Raw genomic sequence first — 23,913 nt, forward strand, 5'->3', positions numbered from 1 at the left:
TGTTTGATCATTTTTGACTGAAAATTTTACGTTTTGGTTTTTAAGAATTTTTTTTACTTCATCGGAATCTTGGTAAAGGTTTTGGCACTTGCTATGTATACACAAATATAATCATGGACATCATTTGAAAAGGTTAAATGGTCCTGAAATGTGCTCCACGCAGTCAAAAAAGCAGTGCATTGGAAACGAATGGGAGACGAATCTCATCTAGTGGATGGCTCTGATTTTCTCATAGTTTTAGAGTAAAGCAGGTTTTTGGAAAATATATATTTTATATAAAATTTAAAAATAGTATTTTTATGCGTTTTTCATAATAATAAACTTAAACTTCTAACTTTTATTTAGTTTCACTTTAACTTTTCACTTCCGCCATAATCTCTTTAAAAAGAGACCAAACTATTAAATGCAGTCTATTGCTCCGAAGCATTCAAAATTTACAATAGTTTAAGTTGGAAATTTCAATTTCAACTTTAAAGTGATTAACAGGTAATAAATGGATCATAACTATTCCATAAATATAATTTAGTACATAAAATCCCCTAAAAATAAAAAAAAATAAAAAAAACATGGTCAAACTAAAATATAGTATATTCATTTCAATGAAATAAAAAAAAAATCTGCCATTTGACAGCCATATGAGCAGCAACATGAGGTTAAAAATAGGCTTTACATTTTTATATATTTATTACATTTTATTTAAATTTTTTTTTTTACATTTTATGTTTTATTTTTAATTTTTCCTCTTTATTTTTATATAATTTATTTGCATATAGATTTTTAATATATTTTTTGTACATATTTATAAAATTAATGTAAAGATAAAAATAATAATATTAATAATATTTCTTGTGAAAGATGACCTGGAGGTTTTGTGAGGATTCATGTTTAAAGGCACACTCTGATGGAAGTGATTTGTCTGTTGAAGTTTTGCTTTGTCAGTTCTTTGCTCTGTGTGTGTGTTACAGTAGTGTGACAGGTCTGTGTGTGTTACAGTATGACAGGTCTGTGTGTGTTACAGTAGTGTGGCAGGTCTGTGTGTGTTACAGCATGACAGGTCTGTGTGTGTTACAATATGGCAGGTCTGTGTGTGTTACAGTATGGTAGGTCTGTGTGTGTTACAGTAGTGTGGCAGGTCTGTGTGTGTTACAGTAGTGTGACAGGTCTGTGTGTGTTACAGTATGACAGGTCTGTGTGTGTTACAGTATGGCAGGTCTGTGTGTGTTACAGTAGTGTGGCAGGTCTGTGTGTGTTACAGTAGTGTGACAGGTCTGTGTGTGTTACAGTAGTGTGGCAGGTCTGTGTGTGTTACAGTATGACAGGTCTGTGTGTGTTACAGTAGTAGCACAAAGCAGCTGCAGTGACATGTATTACTGAAGATCAGAGCTGCTGAACACACTTGTGTTTGTCTCGACACCATCAGGGTTTTCAGATGCAGGATCTCTGCAGAATATTCATTAGGCCTCAAGGTATAGTTCACCCGAAAATGACCACTTTCTCATTATTTCAGTATTCAGAATTTATTTAGTCAATATATAAATTATTTTTTTTTAAATATTTATTTAATTTTTTTTATTTTTAATATTTTAAATTTTTATTTTGCATATTTAGATTTTTTTTTTTTTTTCAAATAATTCCAACATTTATTTTATTTTATTTATTTTGCTATATAATAACGAGAATTTATATTTACTTACCTAAACATCTCATTTTGTGGTCGCAGTTGTAGGTGAATTACTATTTGAAGGAAGAAATACCTCCTGCTCTTTATAATACTTTGTTTGTACACACAGATTAATGTCCGTTAGTGACTCATCATGTGCATGTGTGTCGATCTCTGTTGCGCCGTCGAGTTTCAACACCCGCATCAGTCTGATGGTAACACCCGCGGGGCAGATGAGCGATGTGCCGGATTATCAAAGCTGAAATGTAATCTGTGTGCTGAGATTAGCCCGTGACACAGCAGCACCGGGCCACACAAACGTCCTAATGAGCGGCCCACATGTAAATGGCTTTGGGACGGGCTGAGACGCCACTTACGGCCAGATAGAAGGGCTGTCAGTATGTGAGATTGGACCGTCATGCACGACATAATCAAAGAGCGGAGAGAGACTGTGCAGAGATGGAAGAGTAGAGAGCGTCTTACATAAGACCATGCTCAAATGATGATGGATATTCTGGTGCGCAGAATCGTGTCTTTATGAATGTTTTTGTTTTTTGTTACACACGCAGCCGGGAAGGGGAAATGTGCTTACTTAATGTCACGATGTAAAAAAAATCTTTTTCTTTTAGATAATCTCTTGAAAATATGTCCAGGTCACATTTCAACCAAAAATAAAAAGCAAAAAAAAAAAAAAAAATGTTTTGAAAATGAAGGCTAAATCTTTTTTCCACATTGTGACGTTATTTTCATGATAATTAAGCACAATATCCACTCCAATTCTCATGACTTTAATGCCTCTCTATGTTTTAATTTTTATTTGCAATACAATGCATTTGTATGCTGATTAAATCAGGCAAGACAATAAATACTACCATTTTTTTTTTTATTTTTTTGTTATATATTAATTAATTTGCATTGTGGTGATGATAATTGAGGGGAGAATGTGCTTAATTGTCAATAAAAATAATGTCGCATTGTGAAAAACCTTGTTCCTAATTGTCTGTTTTTTTCAGACAAGTTTTAATGAATTTATTTTCAGGACAATTATGCACATTTTCCACCCCAGTTGTCATTACTGTAATGCATCTGTACTGTAACGCAACTGCGGTCTGTCAGAGATGTGCATGTTCTCAATTAAATTGCAGAATGGATAGTAGTTGGTGCTGGATGTCTATTGGTCAGTCGAGTGTTTACGTGCTTTAGTAACAGCTTCACAATCTTTCACTACTGCACACTAAAGAGAGCCAGTTTGATAAATATTAATTTGCACATCAGCCTCCCTGGAAACGTCCCTGTCTCAAAGCCTCAGACATATTAATATCGGCATACTGGCGCTCAGATGCACAGCGGTGTGTTTTCAGTATTCTCAGAAGCTGCCGCTGCTTTACTTTGGCAAATGGAGTGTTTGTGCTGAAGAGACGTGGAAACACTGCGGCTTCTCAATGGACGCATCCACCGTATGTGATTTCCACTCTTTGTGCCTGCTGTAATGCCTCTCAAAGGGTATTCAGAAAAAATAGACAGAATAATCTCATGAAAACATGTCTAGGGCACATTTCAGCCCAAAATTAAGATATTTTGTTCAGCCCACCTCAACCTAACCACAGGCTCTACTCTTCACCACGATGGTAACCCGATGACAAAACTAACATAATCAGACTGTATTTTCCTTATACAGTCTGACGCAAAGCATGCTGGGAATTAGAAATCTGCTGCAACTCAATCATATTAAGTTCAACTTACTATAATCAAATGAGTTCACACAACATTTTTCTATAAACTTTCATTATTATTTGTGTGAAACAAACTCATTTCATTAATTTCACTGTTCAGGTGTGTAATACAATGCATTTTTAGGCTGATTAAATTCTGCAGGACACTAAATACTACTTTTATTTATTTATTTATTTATTTATTTACATTGTAGAATTTCTTCTTATTATAGGAAATATTTAAAAATATTTTACTTTGAAGAAGATGCCTATTATAAGGCTATTCAGTTTTTTGTTTGTGAATTTATTTTCATGGTAATTAAACACATTTTCCACCCCAATTCTCATTACTGTAATGCATCTGTATAGTTTAATTGTTAGGTTTTATTAATACAGTACATGATAAAAAGACTAATATAAGGCATGTTTATGCTGATTAAAAAAATCAAATCATATCACTTTATGGATTTTATTGCCTTTAAATCAGCTTAAAGGCAAATACAACAAACACTACCGTAATTTATAAGAATTTTTTTTTATTCCATATATAAAGTTAAATATTTAATTCATCTGTATATGCATTTATGCATTTATTGCAAATGCATGTATTTATTAAGTATATAAATGCATTATATACTGATTAAATCAGCTTAATTGCTGTACAGCAAATACTGCCATGATTTATGAATAATTTATGCATGTTTTGATTTTAATGTAAAACGTGTTCTTAAAGGGATCATGAACTGCGTTGTTTTATTGTTTTATAATGTTTCCTGGGGTGCACTTATACTGTTAGCATGCTTTTTACATGAAAAATTGTCATAATTTAGAAATAAATTTCCTACCCTGATTTTAGCCCTCTGATTTGAACTCTCTGTTTTAAGGGGTGTGTCTGCTGTGAGACTTCAGTGTAAACGCCCACTGCTGTGATTGGCTAACATCTTTGTGATATGAAATAGCTAAGTATTACTCTCTCAAAAACTTGTAGCGCATTCTTACTATTACAGCTCTCAAGGTTAACTAATTGTAAAAAAGTGCTGCATTACACTTAAATCTATGGCATTATATTTAGATCGTGGCATGAAAGGTTGCAGTGATGAACATTGTAGCCGATCACAGACATGTTGTTGAGCACATGAAAGCAGTGATCTCATCATTGCAACTCGACACTAACGAATGCTTTCATCGTAACTAACAGTGCAAATGCGATATAACTAAGAGATTCGTTGAATAAAACGGGAGTTTTGGTGTGAGTCCAGAACTCAGTCACTGATAAACTCACACTGTTTGATTGACAGCTCCAGCAATTGTAAAGGGAGCGTTCTTTGATCGCTTTCTATATATAATTTAATCACCATTTAAATAACAGATTATTTTTATCCTACTAAGAGATACAACATGAAGTTGAGCATTTAGTCACTGGTTTGATTTACTGACACATAGACAAAGAATATCTGACTGTACATGAATCATTAATATCAGATCAGGCATTAGAATTAACACTGGTTACCGACACGTTGTTGCATTACTGTCGAGTCCATATCGTGAAAGCCTGTTTGCAAAGCCTGCGCCGAAATGCGATTGATTTACCAAAGAATCCACAGTGAAATGTACAGAATACAAATAAATAAAGCTCAACTGAGACATTCACATTGTTGAAAATAAATAACCATATTCCTAGCAATTCACATTCCAGAACAAGTCTTTTGCTGGGCCTGGTGTCAATAAAAGCTTTTATTGGACTAACAAGAAAGATTTCAGTTCTGAAACATACAGGATATTCTTATAGTGTGATGACCTCTTTAAATATCAAAAGCTCAAGGAAAAGTTGATTTCTCAATTCATGACCCCTTTAAGAGGTTTTGTGAGATTCACCCAGCCAGTCTTATACCATAAAGGTTTTTCTTGACAGCAGCAGTTGTGAGGAATGTCTGGTGTTTATGGCTGATAATGTCTCATAATTGCACTGCTAAAATATATTCTTCTGGCAGCTGCACAGCTGATGTTCATTCTGATCGGCTGACAGATGCTCATCATGGCGTTCGTTCGCTCGTCTGTGCTGTTGTTACTCTGAACCCGGAGCACCTGTGCATGCAGCTGCCAGGACGTTTGCTCCTGTCACCGGAGGATATTTGTGTGCATTTGTGAAAACAAAACTACAGTAGTAGGCCAATTAATGAATTAGTTTAAAGTGTTTAAGACTCACAGCTGTATCTAGAAAGCAGAAGATCACTGAGACTTGAGGATGCAGGACTCTTTTGGCACACAAAACACCCTAAAACCATTTGACGTCCTTTAATCTTTCCTCAACAGCATCACACGCATCTTGACAGTGCTTTTCTGAAGGCAGCTTGATAATTTCAGTGTTTGTTACCCACAGTTCCTCTTGGTGGGGATGATTGAGGGAGAGCATCATCCTGGCCAGCGACATTCAATTGAAATGCACATGAAAGCAGTCAGCAGGTGATCATCAAGGTCTCGTAAGGCTCTGATCTGTCTGTATTAATGGCGTCTTGCTTGTGTAAATGATTAAAGTTAATCAGCGCTCTGCCTGGAGATGTTTATATCGGATCCCTTTCCCGTTTCCATCAGAGACGTGCTTTCATTATGTGCAAACAAATAGAGCAGCTTTACTGTGTGTTCAGCTAATGTATTTCAAAACATGCCTTCTGCTCTGATCAAACCCTCAAATTAATCAGATGTAGAGGTGAATCTCACAAAATTTGTCACATTTCACCCCTCAATGAATAAAGAAAAAATTCATGAAGAAAAATGTGCCTATTTTTAGGACAATTATCATAATGTTTTGCATTGTGATATTAATTTCTTATTAAAATAAAGCACATTTTTCCCAAAAAAATTTTGACCATAATTTAGACATTATGTATTATTATTACTGGTGAGTCGCATTAAATTCTTATTACTGTAATAGTGTCTGTACTGTTTATTATGCTTCTTAATATATATATATACACACACACACACACACACACACTGTGTGTGTGTGTGTGTGCATAAATATATATATATATATTTCATAAAAAATAATTTCATAAAAAATAATAATGCAATTAATAAGCCTAATTATTCATTTGTTTGCCTGCATTGTTATTATTAAATTGTTCGCTTCCAAAACGAACTCTGTTGCGGTTATGTCACAATATGCGACCCTAAAAAAGACAAAATGCTCAAGCATACCTGATTTTTCTCATCATATGAACTATGTTGCCCATTACAGGTCAGTACAGGCCTCAGAACGTGTCTCCTCGCAGCAGATCTTCATTTGTGTGTAACAGAGGAATTCCTGCCACTGTTTTGACTCCTTTACACATTTTATAAGCTCTTTATAATTAAGTTCTCATCTGGTAAAATACCATCATCTGTATGCACATACAATTAGCGCATTTAGCTAAGGGTGCTCCGATCAGGATTTTTGGGGCAGTATTGGCCGATACAATCGCCGATACCGATGACCAAAATAAATAATACTATTCTTAACAACAATGTATAATAATGTATATAAAAAAATTAAGATATGAGAAAGTATCATAAATTGACTTTATTTATTGGCAAGCAACATGTGCAACATATTCAATTAGGAACATTAGGAACAGCTTAGAGCTTAACAAATTTAGCTTTCCTGTGAATTAAAAAGTCTTTATCAACAGAAAGTAAAGAAATGTAAAACAACACTGTATAAATGACAGATGAATCCTGCTAAATTTACTAAAGAGCAAAGAGTGATTTTTCTCTTTGTCTTTTCTTGTTTCATTAACATTAATGACACAGACGGCAGCAGGTTTATTAGGCTGTTGTCACTTTAAGACCAATCCCAATATACTGTTATACATGCAACTTACTAACCAACTGTTTATGTTCACTTAAGAAGTAAACAACTATGTTTAAGCGAATACTCACCAAACCATTTAGGAGCGGACTTTGCTTGTCCGTGTTTCACTGCATCTCAGAGTGCACAGAAAGCCGCTTGGAGAACAGTATCGCTTTCGTGGCTTAATGCAGTTTTAATAAATCTTTTTATTATCGAACACATCCTGAAGTTTAGCAACATTCGACTGTATTTTACGACAATTGTTGATCTAGTTGGTTTGGATGTTAAGATTGGGTTTTTAGGGAGAAAAGAAAGCTCACACTGTGAAGGAAAGAAATGCATTAAAATATCGCAGCCCTCGTTTCTTGCTGTCGTTGTGATGTCTCTGCTCTCCGCAAAGACGTTGCAAATGTATTGTCCTTTTCAGACACCTGGTAGAACTGTTGAAAACAGAAAAATTGTCTTGCGAGTTTTGCGTCATCTGAGCGGCCTTCATAGAGATCACCGATCAAACTATATAAAGAGATTATCGGCACCCGATCAATCAGAGCACCCTTACATTTAGTTTTGGATGTTTGGTAAGTTTGTTGTTTGGATATTTGTTTGTTTTGTTTTGTATCTTTAGGTGTATTATTTTCTTTTTTGGTCCAAACCAAGAGAACCGAACTCCAAGTGTGAACGCAACCCTAATACAGTGTCTTTACTCTATTTCTCTCTGTTTTTCATTACAGTTATGAGAAAAAGAGATGCAGATATGCTTATATTGTCATGAAAATTAGTGGGGGCGAAAATCCAATGGCCCTAAAAATAGGCTTTATTTTCTTTCTGGAAATTCCAAATCATTATTTATTCTTCAGAGGTTTTGTGAGCTTCGCCCGTGGGCTGTTTTCTGTTTTCTCCAGACAATCTAAGATTTCTCGTTGTCACGCTTAAGCAAGGCTGGAACATTAAAAAGGTTCTTAAAGGACTTTCTCCCCTGTTAAATACAGCAGCACCTCCTTCACCCTCTTCATGCCACCATTTGGTTAATATCTTCTGAAGGACACGCGTGTAGTAAAACGCATGTGAAGGACAGGGACGTGTTAGTGCTGAATGTTAATGTGGAGGTGGGTGTTCACGCGCTCCTCACACCTCCTCTCATCCGCTCCTGTTAACCCTCAGTCGCTCCCCTGCCTCCCTTTGTAACGCTCATTGTTGCGTAACCTCGCCAGTAATTTGTTCAAGTGTGAATTGGACGAGTGTTGAAACCGTACTGTTATGCAACCGAGCTGCTGTTAATCGTCTTCAATATTATTTGAGGTCAGTTTTACATGTTTTTCAGACGAATCGTATCACTGTTTCTCACTGTAACATGAGTGTTGTTGTGGTGGGAATCAACTGAACGTCTGATCGTCTCAGGTTAATGTCTGATGGTATAATGTGCCACAGTAGAGATTGTGATACAGTGTTTATATGCTGTGATAGATGATATCTCACGCAGTACACTCGCGCTTTCAATGCAGACATCTGTTGGATCTTTTACACAGACTCTCCCGCTGCTCACTGTGTCCTGTCTCTCCCGCTATATGCACTTACATAAGAATAAACCATCTGAAATTCTATGAATCATCATACCACTAAAACTACAAACACAATATGTTGATTTGTGGAGAACACATTGTGGATCTCTAGTGTGCTTCGGATTTCTAATCGCAAAGCATGTCAAAATGACTATTCCCAAACTTTAAAAGGTTAGTTCATCCAAACATTAAAATTTTGTCTTCATTTACTCACCCTCACGTCGTTCTCGTGCGTCACGCACGCATGTACATTTCAACGTCCAGTATGTGCATTGATCATTAAATCTGATCATCCGCTCGGTTGATTATTTTTATGATGCCTTTATAACCTTTTTTGGGATTTTGTAAGTTTTTGGGGAATGAACTTTAAATGGAGGGACAGAAATCTCTCAGGTTTCAGAAAACAATATGCTCATTTGTGTTTGGAAGATGAAAGAAAATTTTATAGGCTTGAGGGTGAGTATATGACTGAATTTTAATTTTTGGGTGAACTATACCTTATAAATACAGTAAGCTGAGTCTTGGATAAAACTAACTCTATATCACGATTCATCACCGATACATATTGTCACATTTTTACATCAGTTACATCTCGATGTAATGAAATATTGGGTCATTTAGGAAAAATTTAGGGTACGTTTACACAACAACGATGTACTACAAACAGAAAAGTTTTTCCTTTGTTTTCATGCCAGGCCAGTAGATGGCGCTGTCACCGTAAAAAATCTGTGTTTTTGTAGTATACACGGAGACAATAACGGTATCATTTTCAAAAACTTGTACATTGAATCCTGTTTTCAAAAGTTTGTTTTTTAGGCCCCCAAAATGCAGTTGTTGTGTAAATGAATGGCCAAAACACATAAAAAGTTTTCCATTTTTAGTTGAAAATGGTGTTGTGTAAAAGGCCCTGTTACTTTACAAAAGTAATCTGATTATGTAACTCTCGTTACTTGTAATGCGTTACCCTCAACACTGGTCGTTACACCCCTGTGGTGTTTTAATGACGGTACTAGTAAAATTTTAGAGGGAACATGTTTTTGTAAATCCTGCTATTTACAGCATTGCTGGGATGTAAACAGCTGACTTCTGACCTGCTGACAATTCAGATCTCCTCAACATCCTTCATGTGTGATATAAATATGTCAGTGAACATGCAGTGGTTTATTTCAGGTCAGATGTGCTGTGCAATCCTCTAGTTATCTTGGTTGTTTTACAGTCAAATCTTCCTATGTAGATAGCTGAACTTTTTTCTGTTAACTGTGGTTAAATGAATTGTAGCCCTTGGGATGTTCTGAGATCATTTGTGTCATTTTCTGCTATATGAATACGCCTACTGTATCATATTTGATACTCATATTTCTAAGGCGTCTAAATCATCAGACTTGGCTGAAGAACCTGTTGGACACAATCTACATACATTCTGTCATCTGATTGATAGTTTAGACTATTTATCAAGTAAAAATCTTTTAGTATAATTGTTCAAACGTCCTCCTTTAGCTTGTGTCTTTCTGCTGTGAAATCTGCACTGATTTTATCATGTAAACGCAAGAATAAGTTTGATATTGTTTGTAATATTTCAACTGGACTGAAGCAGCTTTGGTTTACTTGATTATCCAGACATCGTTTATTAGAAAAATCATGAGTATCAAATATGATCCTTAGGCTTTTGAGGAAGGTTTATTTGATCTCTCAATCATCATTGTATTGCATTATATGTTTTAAAACTACAGAGCTTTGATCATAAAACTAAGCATTTAAATATCATCTTACTAAGACATTATTGGCAGATACTGATATTTATATGCATTTTATGCTGTTGTGAAGATTTCATTGATGTGCATTACAAGCATCTGGATTTCATTATATAAATATCTACATCTACAGCATATTTTTGCTCAGTTTGAGTCTCTGAATAAAACTGAGCTGTTTTTTTTCCCCCTCAATATTCTCACTATGTCATATATAAACCATTTAAAGCCTGATTTATCAAATATGATACTCAAAGTTTGTGAATTTTCTAAAGGTTCAAAAATGTGTTGGGTTTTTTTTCCATTTTTTTTACGTCAGTTTTTTTTTTTCATTATTAAAATAATCTCACTTTCAATAATGAATGAGTAAAAATTCAGGGTATTTTTAATGTTTTTATCCACAAATTATATATTTGAGGCAGTGCCAGATTGTAGTGTGTAATTATTCAATCATTTGTCCTGTTTTAACAGCAGAACATCATGTTTTCCATGTCTGTCCTGATGAAAACAGACTGAATGTTGACTGGAAATGTTTGATTTATCAGTTGTCTTTATTAAACCACACACCAGTTGAACTTACTATCTTTATATCAGATCAATGTCCTCTAGAGAATAAGATTTTAGTCATTATATTACAGTTGATTTTTTTTTGCAATGCATTATGCAAACAACAGTCATTACATGATTAGTTTAGAATAATAACAATAATTTATATAATATTCACAGTCCTGATCAAATTTACTTGTAATGAATGTCTGTTGTCTTTGATATTTTATGTTCCTCATTTGATTTGATGAGCAATACAGTATGTCCTGCTTTGTTTTATGAGGTTATTAATCTCAATATTGATGTGTTATCAGTGCTGCTGTGTCGTTTTCTTGTGCTGGTCTGATCTCAGTTTTAGTTTAGATGCTGTTTCTAAGTTTTCATAGCAGCCTGTTTCATAAGAGGATCAAGCCTGTGAATGTTCAGACCGCCAGCCAGAGGATTTGTGTGTGTGTGTGTGTGTGTGTGTGTGTGTGTGTGTGTGTATTAATCCCTCGCCTAGTTTATGGAGATGAATATTTACAAGTACTCGTGTATTTCTCCCACTCAGCCTTGATAAGCAATACGTACCTCGTCTCTTTCTCTCCTGAAAATAATTTTACTTTTGCCATTGCTGGTTGATTCCAGATCCAGATGGGTGCAGGTCAAAGATCAGAAGATATTCAGGTCTCAGCACAGACATAAATGGATGTCCTTTGATGAAATATCGGGATATGATTCACTTTGAAATAAAGGTTGAAACGTTATATCCTTCTTTAATCTTAATATTGCTGGAAATAAACCCAAAAGGCCGCCTGAGTGACGTGACGTGGTTAATGATGAAGCTGATGTGAATGTCATATCAAGTTAGGGTTTTAGTCTCGCATGAGCAACTAAGTTTAGTGTGGTCGCAGGCTAATGTCAGCTCACCTGTTGATGTGGATGGATGGCAGAAAAATATAATCTGGTTTTTGATTAATTATGTTAAAAGATTAATGATAGTCTTACTGAGATGTTTGCACTTGTAAATTTGATATTGCTTTTACACAAACATTCAATAAACAAGGTTAACTAATTGTGAAAAGTGTTGATTAAAGCATTACACTTAGATCTATGGCATTATATTTAGATTGCGGCATGAAAGGTTGCAGTGATGAACATTGTAGTCAATCACAGACATGTTGTTGAGCACATGAAAGCAATGATTTCGTTATTGCAACTCAGTTTCTGCACACTAACGAATGCTTTCATCATAACTAACAGTGCAAATGTGATGTAACTAAGAGATTCATTGAATAAAACAAAAAAGTTTTGGTGTGAGTCCAGAACTCAGTCACTGATAAACTCACACTGTTTGATTGACAGCTCCAGCGATTGTAAAGGGAGCGTTCTTTGATCGCTTTCTGTATATAATTTAATCGCTGTTTAAATAGCAGATTATTTTCATCCTACTAAGAGAAACAACCTGAAGTTGAGCGTTTAGTCACTGGTTTGATGTACTGACACATAAAGAACATCTGACTGTACATGAATCATTAGATTAGGCATTAGAATTAACACAGTTACTGACATGTTGTTGCATTACTGTCGAGTCATAAAAATCTGTTTGCAAAGCCTGAGCCGAAATGCGATTGATTTACCAAAGAATCCACAGTGAAATGTACCGAATACAAATAAATAAAGCTCAACTGAGACATTCACATTGTTGAAAATAAATAACCATATTCCTGCATTAGGATCCTTTGAAAGGTAATGTTATTTTTGTCCTGTATCGCTCTTCTCTCCTCCTCATCTCACTAACACGCCAGTGGGCGGGGCTAACGTTGCAATGATGAAGTAGGCATTGATTTTTTTTCTGCTAGATAGGCACATTCCAGGATCAGTCGTTCGCTGGGCCTGGTGTCAATAAAAACTTTTATTTGACTAACAAGGAAGTTTTCAGTTCTGAAATTTACAGGATATTCTTATAGTACGATGACCTCTTATATATCAAAAGCTCAAGGAAAAGTTGATTTCTCAATTCATGACTCCTTTAAGGATTGCTGGTCTGGTCTTGGTCTCAGCTTGGTCTCAGATTAGTTGGTCTTGACTACAACACTAGTAGGTGGTCAAGCACCCTGAGCTTTTCTTCTGATTCAGTGTTTCTTCCTGCATCTTTTATTGGTTGAGTTTGTCCTTGTGCACGGGTGCTAATAACCTTCACATGTGTCACACTTTTTCACTGTCTATCATTCATCTGACTTCCTCTCTTTCTGTATCTGCTCCTTCACTAAACTCAGGGTCAAGGAGGACACAATTAAACGCTGCAGTCAGTGAAAAGCCTTGTACCGCTGCCGGCCCTCGAGTCCTTTAAAACACCCACACACACACACACGCACTATTACTGTATTACTGCTTCAGCAGAGTCTTTATGCGTTTGTATGTGACCTCTGGTGTGTTTGTGATGGTTATTGTCTAGTAAACAGGTCACAGCATCTTTACATACTCACTGGCACGTTCCACAAATAGGCCTGTTTGGTCATTATTTTATGGGAAGTTTGCTATTTTTCAAACCAAAATTTGGGGCATTATTTCTATATACTATGTGTTATGTATAGGTATTATGCCATGATTTTCACTTAACTTTCAAATAAATCCTAAAAACATTTAACCCTATATAAATATATATTTCAATATCACCACATAACGAATGAATAACTCCAACCTACAACTACTAAATATCCAACTTGATCAGCATACATACGGTACACTCACATAAAGTGATATATAATATATAGCAAATCTAAACTGCTTGATTGTTTATAATCAACAATCAAGCAACAATCTAAACTGCTCTATAAAGTTGTGTATATACGTATAACCAGCTTTATCCGTATACAGATGTATATGTATAAAATGATGTAATTTCCTGGGTGTTACAATTATGGAATTTTCTCTTCTTTTAAATGGGAAAGGTCATGCAGTGACAGTTAAATTTATGTTAAATTTATCCATGTTAATTTTACATTCAGTTAAATCTTATCATGAAAACTAATAGATGTTTATTCCTTTAAGGCTTTAAACAAGGAATGGGACACTGATCGTATGAAAAGTGCTCACTTTTTGTGTCATGAGTCTGTGTTGTCATGGTAACGCAGCATCTGTGTGTCTGACACTCCTGCCGGAAACTGATTCTCTCTTTTTCTGTCTGTCTGTCTCTCAGGATCTGAAGAAGGTGCTGTCGTTCCCTCCGTATCCAGGAGAGTTCCTGCACCCAGTGGTTTACGCCTGCACGGCTGTCATGCTCCTCTGTCTGTTTGCCTCCATCATCACCTACATAGTGCACCACAGGTAGGGCATTAAATAGGTTTGTTTAAATATCCTACAGTAGGTTTACACGCATCCAAGCTCAAAAACACTTTATTTTCTCATAATATCCATTGAAGCATCAGCTCTTTTCTCACAGTGTCTGAAACGGTTTGATTAAGAATTCGGTCTCTCTAAACCCTGCCTTTCCGAGAGCCTGCTCTGCTCTGATTGGTCAGACAGCCTAGTCTGTCGTGATTGGTCAAAAACAAAATGCACATTATCATATCTGAAATTTGTACTAGCTTGATTTATGGTCATTGAATGGCTTTTCTGAGATAAATGTGACGTTACGTGATATTGTTGTTCTCAAGCTGATTGATTTCTTTCCATGGTTGAAACACTGATTGAGCGATTACATGTGACATGATTAATTTCAATAAGTTGTACATTATCTTTCAACATTCCTTCTGATGTTCATTCTTGTTTATTTGGTGCTGTAACTAAAAAGGAAGTGATGATCAGCTCACGAAGTGGCTTTTTTCCATGTTCATCTTTCTTTAGTGTGTAATGTTGCTGTTTGAGCATGAAAAAGGTTTCCAAAGTCCTTCCAGCGGGAGTTATTCTCTATATCAGTGTCACTGTTTCTGAACTCCCTGAAACGCCTCCATTGTAGTCTTGAGTTTTCTTTCAGGAACAAACACGTCACAGTATTCCTCATTTAAATAGTTCCCGCCCACAGCATACTCAGAATAAAGGGGCGGGGCCTAGTTGAATTAGTTAGTAGTGTGGTGATACTGGCGGTTATGGTAAGGGGTGATACATTTCCCAAACACGCTCAAAGTGCTTGACCAATCACAACACACTGCTCCAGCTGACCAATCAGAGCACATTGTGCTTTTCAGAAGGAGGGGCTTCAAACAGGAGAACTAAACAGAGTGTTACTGACAGACTGGGAAGAGAGGGAAAAAACTGAACATTCAAGCATGAAAACCTATTGTAGTATAGCCCAGAAACAAAATTCAGACTTTAAAAAATGGTATAATAGGTCCTCTTTCAGTTTGTTGTAGATGTGCTGGTGAAGGTTGCAGCTGTGACTTACACTTCAATAGTTCAGCTTTATTGATCTTCCATCATGAAGACACTCATGAGTCAGAAGTGGACGGCTTTAAACGCTCCGTCTGTCAGATTTCACATACTGTCACACTTCTGCTCCGCAGCTTTCATCTCAGTTTGCTGTTTGTTTTTCTTCTGACTGTTCGACTGTGAGTCAGTGTTTGTAAGCTGTAGACTTAGATTCCTTCATTTACAAGCCAGACGCTCGAGATGAAATCAGTCCATCATCAGGGCTTTGGGGAAATCACACTCCAGCCACAGAATCGTCTGAACTTCGTGTCATCTTATCTTCAGCTATCCGCAAATGAATCTTTATTGAGTTCTCTAGTAAACATCTGGGGCTAATGTGTCTCTTTAAGAGATTTAATCATGATGTTATGGCCTGAAGTTCACCGCAGACATCTAGAATGCACTATAAAGTCTACTTGACTGTGTTAAACTGGATTGCATGTGAATAAGATGTGTATTTAAGCTGAAATGAAGAATGTAAAAATGGTGTTTTTGTTTTGTGAATTCAGCACTCAGTTTCTGCGTATACTTGAATCAATTTACCTGTTTACATGATCTTGTGTAAAAGGGATCTTTTTTGTCTTTGAAGTATTGAATTATTAATCACTAGCGTTTAAAAGTTTGGGGCGAGTACCTTTTTTTTAAAGAAATTAAAATTAATAGCATATTAGAATGATTTCTGAAGGATCATGTGACACTGAGGACTGGAGTAATGATGCTGAAAATTCAGCTTTGATCACAAGAAATAAATTAAACTTTAACATATATTCACATAGAAAACAGCTATTTTAAATTGTAATAATATTTCACAATTTATACTGTATTTTTGATTAAATAAATGCAGCCTTGATGAGCAGAAGAGACTTCTTTCAAAAACATTTAAAAATCGTACATACTTCAAACTTTTTAAACCATAGTGTATATTAAATATATGATAAGGTCAATGAAATAAGTCAGCTAGTGAGTCTATAAAAGGAAATGCCACTTCAGTGTTGATGTCACAGTTGTGAGTCTGACAGGCGTATCCATCACAGCATGATTGTATTTGGCTGCTGATCCTGCCAACTTTATCAAGAGTGTAAATGGAAATGCTGTGAGACCTATTTAAAGTCCATCAGATCGTTTTTTCCTGCAGGCTGTGAGACATGCTTGAGTCTCTCTCTCTCTCTCTCTCTCTCTCTCTCTCTCTCTCTCTCTCTCTCTCTCTCTCTCTCTCTCTCACACACACACACACACACACACACACACACACACACACACACACACACACACTGGTAGGGCTGTATGGAGTGATGCCAGGTTAAAGCTCCTGACCCAGAGAGACGCCTCACCTGCTCATTCAGCCGAGCAGAGCGCATGATTTATGGGCTCTCAGAGAGGAAATCTGTTCCAGAACTTACAAAGACAGTGTTTTAAGGCGTCACGGGCAGTGGGTTCATGTGATTTTTGTAATGACTTTTAATTTAAGCTAAGCTATTAAGAAACTGGCCATCTGGATCTACACGCTCTGAGAGGAAATAAAAAGTAGAGCAAGTGATTTCAGGTTGTAAAATGTGATAGTTTGGATCAAGATGTTGTGCTCATGGTGATGTCCACTGTATACACATACATATATAATAAAATTATAATATAATAAATTAATATAATAATATAATATAATAAATTAATAAATTAAAAATATAATATATATACATACACACGAACACAAAATACAAATAAAATTATATTAAAATTAAATTATATTATTAAAAAATATCTATAAATAAATATTTTGTTTGTATTTTTAGTTTTAGATTTTATTATATTTATTTTTATTTTAGAAATAAAATAAACATACTAAAATATTAAATAAAATGTTTCACTGTATTTTATAATATATTTTAATTTATATATATATATATATATATATATATATATTATATATTATATATAATGTGTGTATATATATATATATATATATATATATATATATATATATATATATATATATATATAATGTATATATGTATATATTATTACAAAAATAAAATAAATGATGCTAAAATAAATATTTGTTTATTGTTTTATTGTTGTTTTGGTTTTATATTTTGTTATATATTATTTCAAAAATAAACATACTAAAATATTTCATAATATATAATAAACAAAAAATGCATTTAATATTTTAATATTATACTATACTTTATTTATAATATAAAATAATATAAACACACGTATTAAATTATTTTTTAAAACATTAAATTAAATTATTTTAATTTATGTATTTTATGACATATTTTATTTAATTTTATATTTTATTATTTTTATTTAAAAAAAAAAAAAAAAAAAAAGCATATGTACTATAATATAAAAGACAAATAAAAGTAAAGATGTATACTCAGACCTCTTTTGTTTTCAATAATATTTTTATAACCCTCTTCTGATGTCATGTGTCTGTAGTGTTTGATGTCATTTGTTTTTCCCGCAGTGTTTCTGCTCTGTTGTGGTGTGTTATGATGACCTGTACGTCTCTCTTATGTACTCAGAGGCACATTTAGGGATTTAATCCGGTTTACACATGTTGACCTTATGTTGTGTGTGTCTGTTTTATCCTGCTTTTCCAGCACAATCCGGATCAGTCGGAAGGGATGGCACATGCTTCTCAACTTCTGCTTCCACACGGCCCTGACGTTCGCCGTGTTCGCCGGAGGCATCAACCGAATCAAATACCCCATCATCTGCCAGGCCGTGAGTCTCGTGCCTTTTCATCTGCGCTCTCTTTATCTCCCCCTCTCAGATAGTCTCTTTCAATACATTGCCGCCCCTAAAAATCGATTATTCGTGTGTAGCAGTGTGTACGGAGCGTGTTTCTGGTTGCCTCATGCATACGGCCTCTGACCTTAATGAAAATGCTTTACAGACTTGAAGTCATCTATTTAGATCATCATATATTTGCACTTTAGACGCTGTTGTGCCTTCAGGTGCTTTCAGTGGCGCTTTTGTCCCTTCAGATGGATGTGGATGTGTGACGTGACTCTATTCTCGTGTGCAGTGCTAAAGGGCTTCAGTCATTGTGTAGCACGACTGCATTTCATCCCACATTATGGACTAAAGATAAAGATGATATTAAAGTTTGGGTCAGTGGGACGCTGTACATTTATATAAGTGCAATGGGTTTGTTTGTCAGCGTGATATCTTGGTGCGTCTTGATTCGACCCTGAACTCTGCAGGCTTCAGATGAATCTCTGCTACTGTCTATAAGAGCTTTTTAAATGTATTCAGACATAGAAGGCAAAAATTAAATGCAATATTGAAAACTACACTTATATGAATTTCATTACTTTTTAATTCTACTTCTTTGAATGTGAATTTGCATCCTGTTTGCTACCTTGACTCATAATCAAATCATATTCAGTAATTTACTAACAATTTAATAACATTATATAACTTTGCATGCTTTTGAGAGTGCTAAATTCACTAGAGATGCACTGATATTACAATTCTGACTGATATAATAAGCCAATTATGATTTTTACTTTATTGCCTTTAGTAGATTTACATTAGCGCTGTCAAATGATTAATTGATTAATTGCATCCGAAATAAAAGTTTGTGTTTACATAATACATGTGTGTGTACTGTGTATATTTATTATGTGTATATACCAATACACACACATGTATATATTTAACAAAAATATATTATATTTACAGTATCTCACAGAAGTGTAAATTTTTGTAAATATTTCATTATATCTTTTCATGTGACATCATTGAAGAAATGACACTTTGCTACAATGTAAAGTAGTGATAGTACAGCTTGTATAACAGTGTAAATTTGCTGTCCCCTCAAAATAACTCAACACACAGCCATTAATGTCTAAACCGCTGGCCACAAAAGTGAGTACACCCCTAAGTGAAAATGTCCAAATTGGGCCCAAAGTGTCAATATTTTGTGTGGCCACCATTATTTTCCAGCACTGCCTTAACCCTCTTGGGCATGGAGTTCACCAGAGCTTCACAGGTTGCCACTGGAGTCCTCTTCCACTCCTCCATGACGACATCACAGAGCTGGTGGATGTTAGAGACCTTGCGCTCCTCCACCTTCTGTTTGAGGATGCCCCACAGATGCTCAATAGGGTTTAGGTACCCTCAGCTTCTTTAGCAAGGCAGCGGTCATCTTGGAGTTGTGTTTGGGGTCGTTATCATGTTGGAATACTACCCTGCGGCCCAGTCTCTGAAGAGAGGGGATCATGCTCTGCTTCAGTATGTCACAGTACATGTTGGCATTCATGGTTCCCTCAATGAACTGTAGCTCCCCAATGCCGGCAGCACTCATGCAGCCCCAGACCATGACACTCCCACCACCATGCTTGACTGTAGGCAAGACACACTTGTCTTTGTACTCCTCACCTGGTTGCTGCCACACACGCTTGACACCATCTGAACCAAATAAGTTTATCTTGGTCTCATCAGACCACAGGACATGGTTCCAGTAATCCATGTCCAAACTGTTTGCGGGCTTTCTTGTGCATCATCTTTAGAAGAGGCTTCCTTCTGGGATGACAGCCATGCAGACCAATTTGATGCAGTGTGCGGCGTATGGTCTGAGCACTGACAGGCTGACCCCCCACCCCTTCAACCTCTGCAGCAATGCTGGCAGCACTCATACGTCTATTTCCCAAACACAACCTCTGGATATGACGTTGAGCACGTGCACTCAGCTTCTTTGGTCGACCATGGCGAGGCCTGTTCTGAGTGTAACCTGTCCTGTTAAACCACTGTATGGTCTTGGCCACCGTGCTGCAGCTCAGTTTCAGGTTCTTGGCAATCTTCTTATAGCCGACGCCATCTTTATGTAGAGCAACAATTCTTTTTTTCAGATCCTCAGAGAGTTCTTTGCCATGAGGTGCCATGTTGAACTTCCAGTGACCAGTATGAGAGAGTGAGAGCAATAACACCAAATTTAACACACCTGCTCCTCATTCACACCTGAGAGCTTGTAACACTAACGAGTCACATGACACCGGGGAGAGAAAATGGCTAATTGGGACCAATTTGGACATTTTCACTTAGGGGTGTACTCACTTTTGTGGCCAGCGGTTCAGACATTAATGGCTGTGTGTTGAGTTATTTTGAGGGGACAGCAAATTTACACTGTTATACAAGCTGTACACTCACTACTTTACATTGTAACATAAAAATGTGAGGGGTGTACTCACTTCTTTGAGATACTGTATATATAAAATATTTATATATAATACAAATTATATATAAATATATAAATATATATGTATACATGTAAATATTTCTTAAATAGATACATGTATGTGTGTGTATTTATATATACATGTAATTTATTCCTGTGATCAAAGCTGAATTTTCAGCATCATTACTCCAGTCTTCAGTGTCACATGATCCTTCAGAAATCATTCTAATATGATGATTTGATGCTCAAGAAACATTTCTGAAGGATCATGTGACACTGAAGTCTGGAGTAATGATGCTGAAAATTCAGCTTTAATCACAGAAATAAATTACATTTTACTATATATTCACATAGAAAACAGCTATTTTAAATTGTAATAATATTTCACATTTTTTACTGTGTTTTCAAAAAAATAAGTTATTTGGAGCAGGAATGAAATGAAAGAAAATAAAGACCAAGCATCTTGTTCATCACCTGTCAAGGTCACTGCAGATTTCCATGCGATTGATCACGTTGTACTAGTTGGAACATGTTGTTAAGCTCCGGTCGAATGTCTCTGGGTTTGTCAGGGATTTTCTGTCGGGGTATTTTCTGTCGGGTTCAGTGTCACGGCTCAAGGTCGTTCTCAGATTTATATTTATTCATCTTCATGTGTTTCATCTCAGAGAGCCTGCGTTGCATCGCCGCCTGTAGAAACGCTGGATTTGATTGGCCTTGGCCGTGTGATGGATGACTTGGGAAAGTGTAATCTGTGTAATGGGAATCCGTTGTCAGTCATTGTCTCCTGATGATATGGATCTTTGGAGTTTTGCCCTTTATCTTTCTCTTCTGGATAATTTCACATGAGTGTTTGTGAACATATATGTTGTTTTCACAGCCCACGCGGCTCCCCAGACAAATGCTGAGATGAGAACGCAGGGAAAATGTGATTATTTTATTCGCTGTCTCTGCAAACAGAGTGATGCGTAAGTGGATGAGAGAAATTATATTTAGCCGGGATTCCTGCTGAATATATGACAGCGCAGCATTTAATTTAGATTACAGATGAACAAAATAATGTGACGACAGAGAGACAGGAGCTGTATGTGTGTGTGTGTGTGTGTGTGTGTGTTGCTGTGTTATTGTAGTATCATTAAGATACTATTAGAGTTTTTTATTTTTATTTAGATAGACTAGCCTGGCTGATTAATTGGCCTTGAGATTATTAAGATCAGACACTAACCATTTCAGTTGTTTAATGGGTTTCATTTTCAGGTTTAATGGTGATAAGACACACATGACATTTGAAGTTACTGTCATCCAACCTGATGTGTTTAATGTGTTTAATTTGATAGATGACAACCAAAGGCAAAATTATCACTGAACGAAGCTGTTAAAGAGGCAATTATGTCTGTCTCATTTGCTTTTGCTAAATTGTTTCATATATCTACTGTTATAACTTTGGGGTGGGTAAGATTTATGTTTTTAACATATTTATTTTATGTTTTAGAAAGAAGTCTCTTCTGCTCAGCAAGGCTGCATTTATTTGATCAAAAATACAGTAAAAATTGTGAAATATTATTACAATTTAAAATAGCTGTTTTCAATGTGAATATATAGTAAAATGTAATTTATTCCTGTGATCAAATGTGAATTTTCAGCATCATTACTCTAGTCTTCAGTGTCACATGATCCTTCAGAAATCATTCTAATATGCTGCTAATATTTGCTGCTCAAACATTTATGATTATTATCAATGTTGAGTCATATTTTTGTGGAAACAGTGATTCATTTTATTTTTCAGGATTCTTTGATGGATAGAAAATGTAAAAGAACAGCATTTATTTGAAGCAGAAATCTTTTGCAACGTTTTAAATGTCTTTACTGTCACTTTTGATCAATTTAATGCATCATTGCCAAATAAAAGTATTTTTTGTTTTACCATATTCACGTACCATGGTATTAACATGGTACTTAATATGCTGCTAAAAATAGCATGATCAAAAAACATCTCATTTTGTTTTATCTGGAATTGTTTTGTGCCTCAAACACTCAGCTGTTTGTGTCTGTGTGTGTTTCAGGTCGGGATCGTGTTGCATTACTCTTCTCTGTCCACTATACTCTGGTTGGGCGTAACGGCACGAAACATCTACAGACAGGTGACCAAAAAACCACAGCAAGCACAGGACGGAGACCACACGCCTCCTCACCCCGCCAGATCACCCATGCTGAGGTACGAACCATCACAAACGCATGTATGCTCGTCTCCAGGTTTCATTGAGACGCCGTGTTGTTCTCGGGTTATGACACTTGCAGAGTTAATTTGAACAAATTAGCCGCTTGGTGCTTGACATTAGTCTGAAGAGCAAATGGTCTGTCGAGATGAACCTCTTACAGTGAAGATCCAGCCGGTAAACATGAGAGACAGACAGATGCAGTGTCGGGATGTTGATTGTAACCTTCATGTTAACCTTCTTTCAGTGTCAGGCTAATAAGCCCAATCAATTTGTGTTCAGGGGAAATTCAACATGTGAATTAACCACCCGTAAAGAGAATAAGAGTCAGATCGCAGAGCAGCGTGTGTCTAAATCAGTGTGTGATGAATTTATCTTCACCTTTGGGCTGGTCAGTTTGGTAGTTACCGTTTATACTGCGGTATGTCTGTCGATAGGTAGGACTGCTTTGTTTTATAGTTTGTTAATTGTTGAGTTTAGTTGTTTCTGGTCGTTTAACACACAACTTTGTACATTAATAACAATTTAGAGGAATGTATTGTGTGTATATACATTTTAACATATATATGTATAATGTGTATATATATATGTGTGTGTGTGTGTGTGTGTGTGTGTGTATATGCATATATATATATATATGTGTGTGTGTGTGTGTGTGTGTATATGTACATGTATGTGTGTGTGTATGCATATATACATATATATGTGTGTGTGTGTGTATGCATATATATATATATATATGTGTGTGTGTGTGTGTATGTATATGTACATGTGTGTGTGTGTGTGTGTGTGTACATGTACATGTATGTGTGTGTGTATGCATATATACATATATATGTGTGTGTGTGTGTATTAATTGCATCCAAAATAAAAGTTTGTGTTTACATAATATATGTGTGTGTACTCTGTATATTTAATATGTATATATAAATACACACATGCATGTATATTATTTAACACAAATATATTACATTTGTGTATAAAATATTTATATTTATATACAATATAAATTATATATTTCTTAAAATGTATTCACATGTATGTGTGTATTTAATATATAATAATAAATACA

The 23,913-nt window shown here is 35.6% G+C and overlaps 1 protein-coding gene across 2 annotated transcripts in view; it reads left to right on the forward strand.

The window, feature by feature from the left end:
* Positions 1-23,913, forward strand: part of LOC127525418 (adhesion G protein-coupled receptor A3) — a 154,580-nt gene that overhangs the window by 121,315 nt on the left and 9,352 nt on the right. For both annotated transcript variants that reach the window (XM_051917952.1, XM_051917953.1), the window contains 3 exons: positions 14,236-14,363; positions 18,047-18,170; positions 22,689-22,840. In XM_051917952.1, coding sequence (XP_051773912.1) covers positions 14,236-14,363; positions 18,047-18,170; positions 22,689-22,840 — 404 coding nt within the window. The remainder of the gene's footprint in view (positions 1-14,235; positions 14,364-18,046; positions 18,171-22,688; positions 22,841-23,913) is intronic.

Source organism: Ctenopharyngodon idella, chromosome 13 (genome assembly GCF_019924925.1).
Source record: "Ctenopharyngodon idella isolate HZGC_01 chromosome 13, HZGC01, whole genome shotgun sequence".
In the NCBI taxonomy this organism is placed as follows: Eukaryota; Metazoa; Chordata; class Actinopteri; order Cypriniformes; family Xenocyprididae; genus Ctenopharyngodon; species Ctenopharyngodon idella.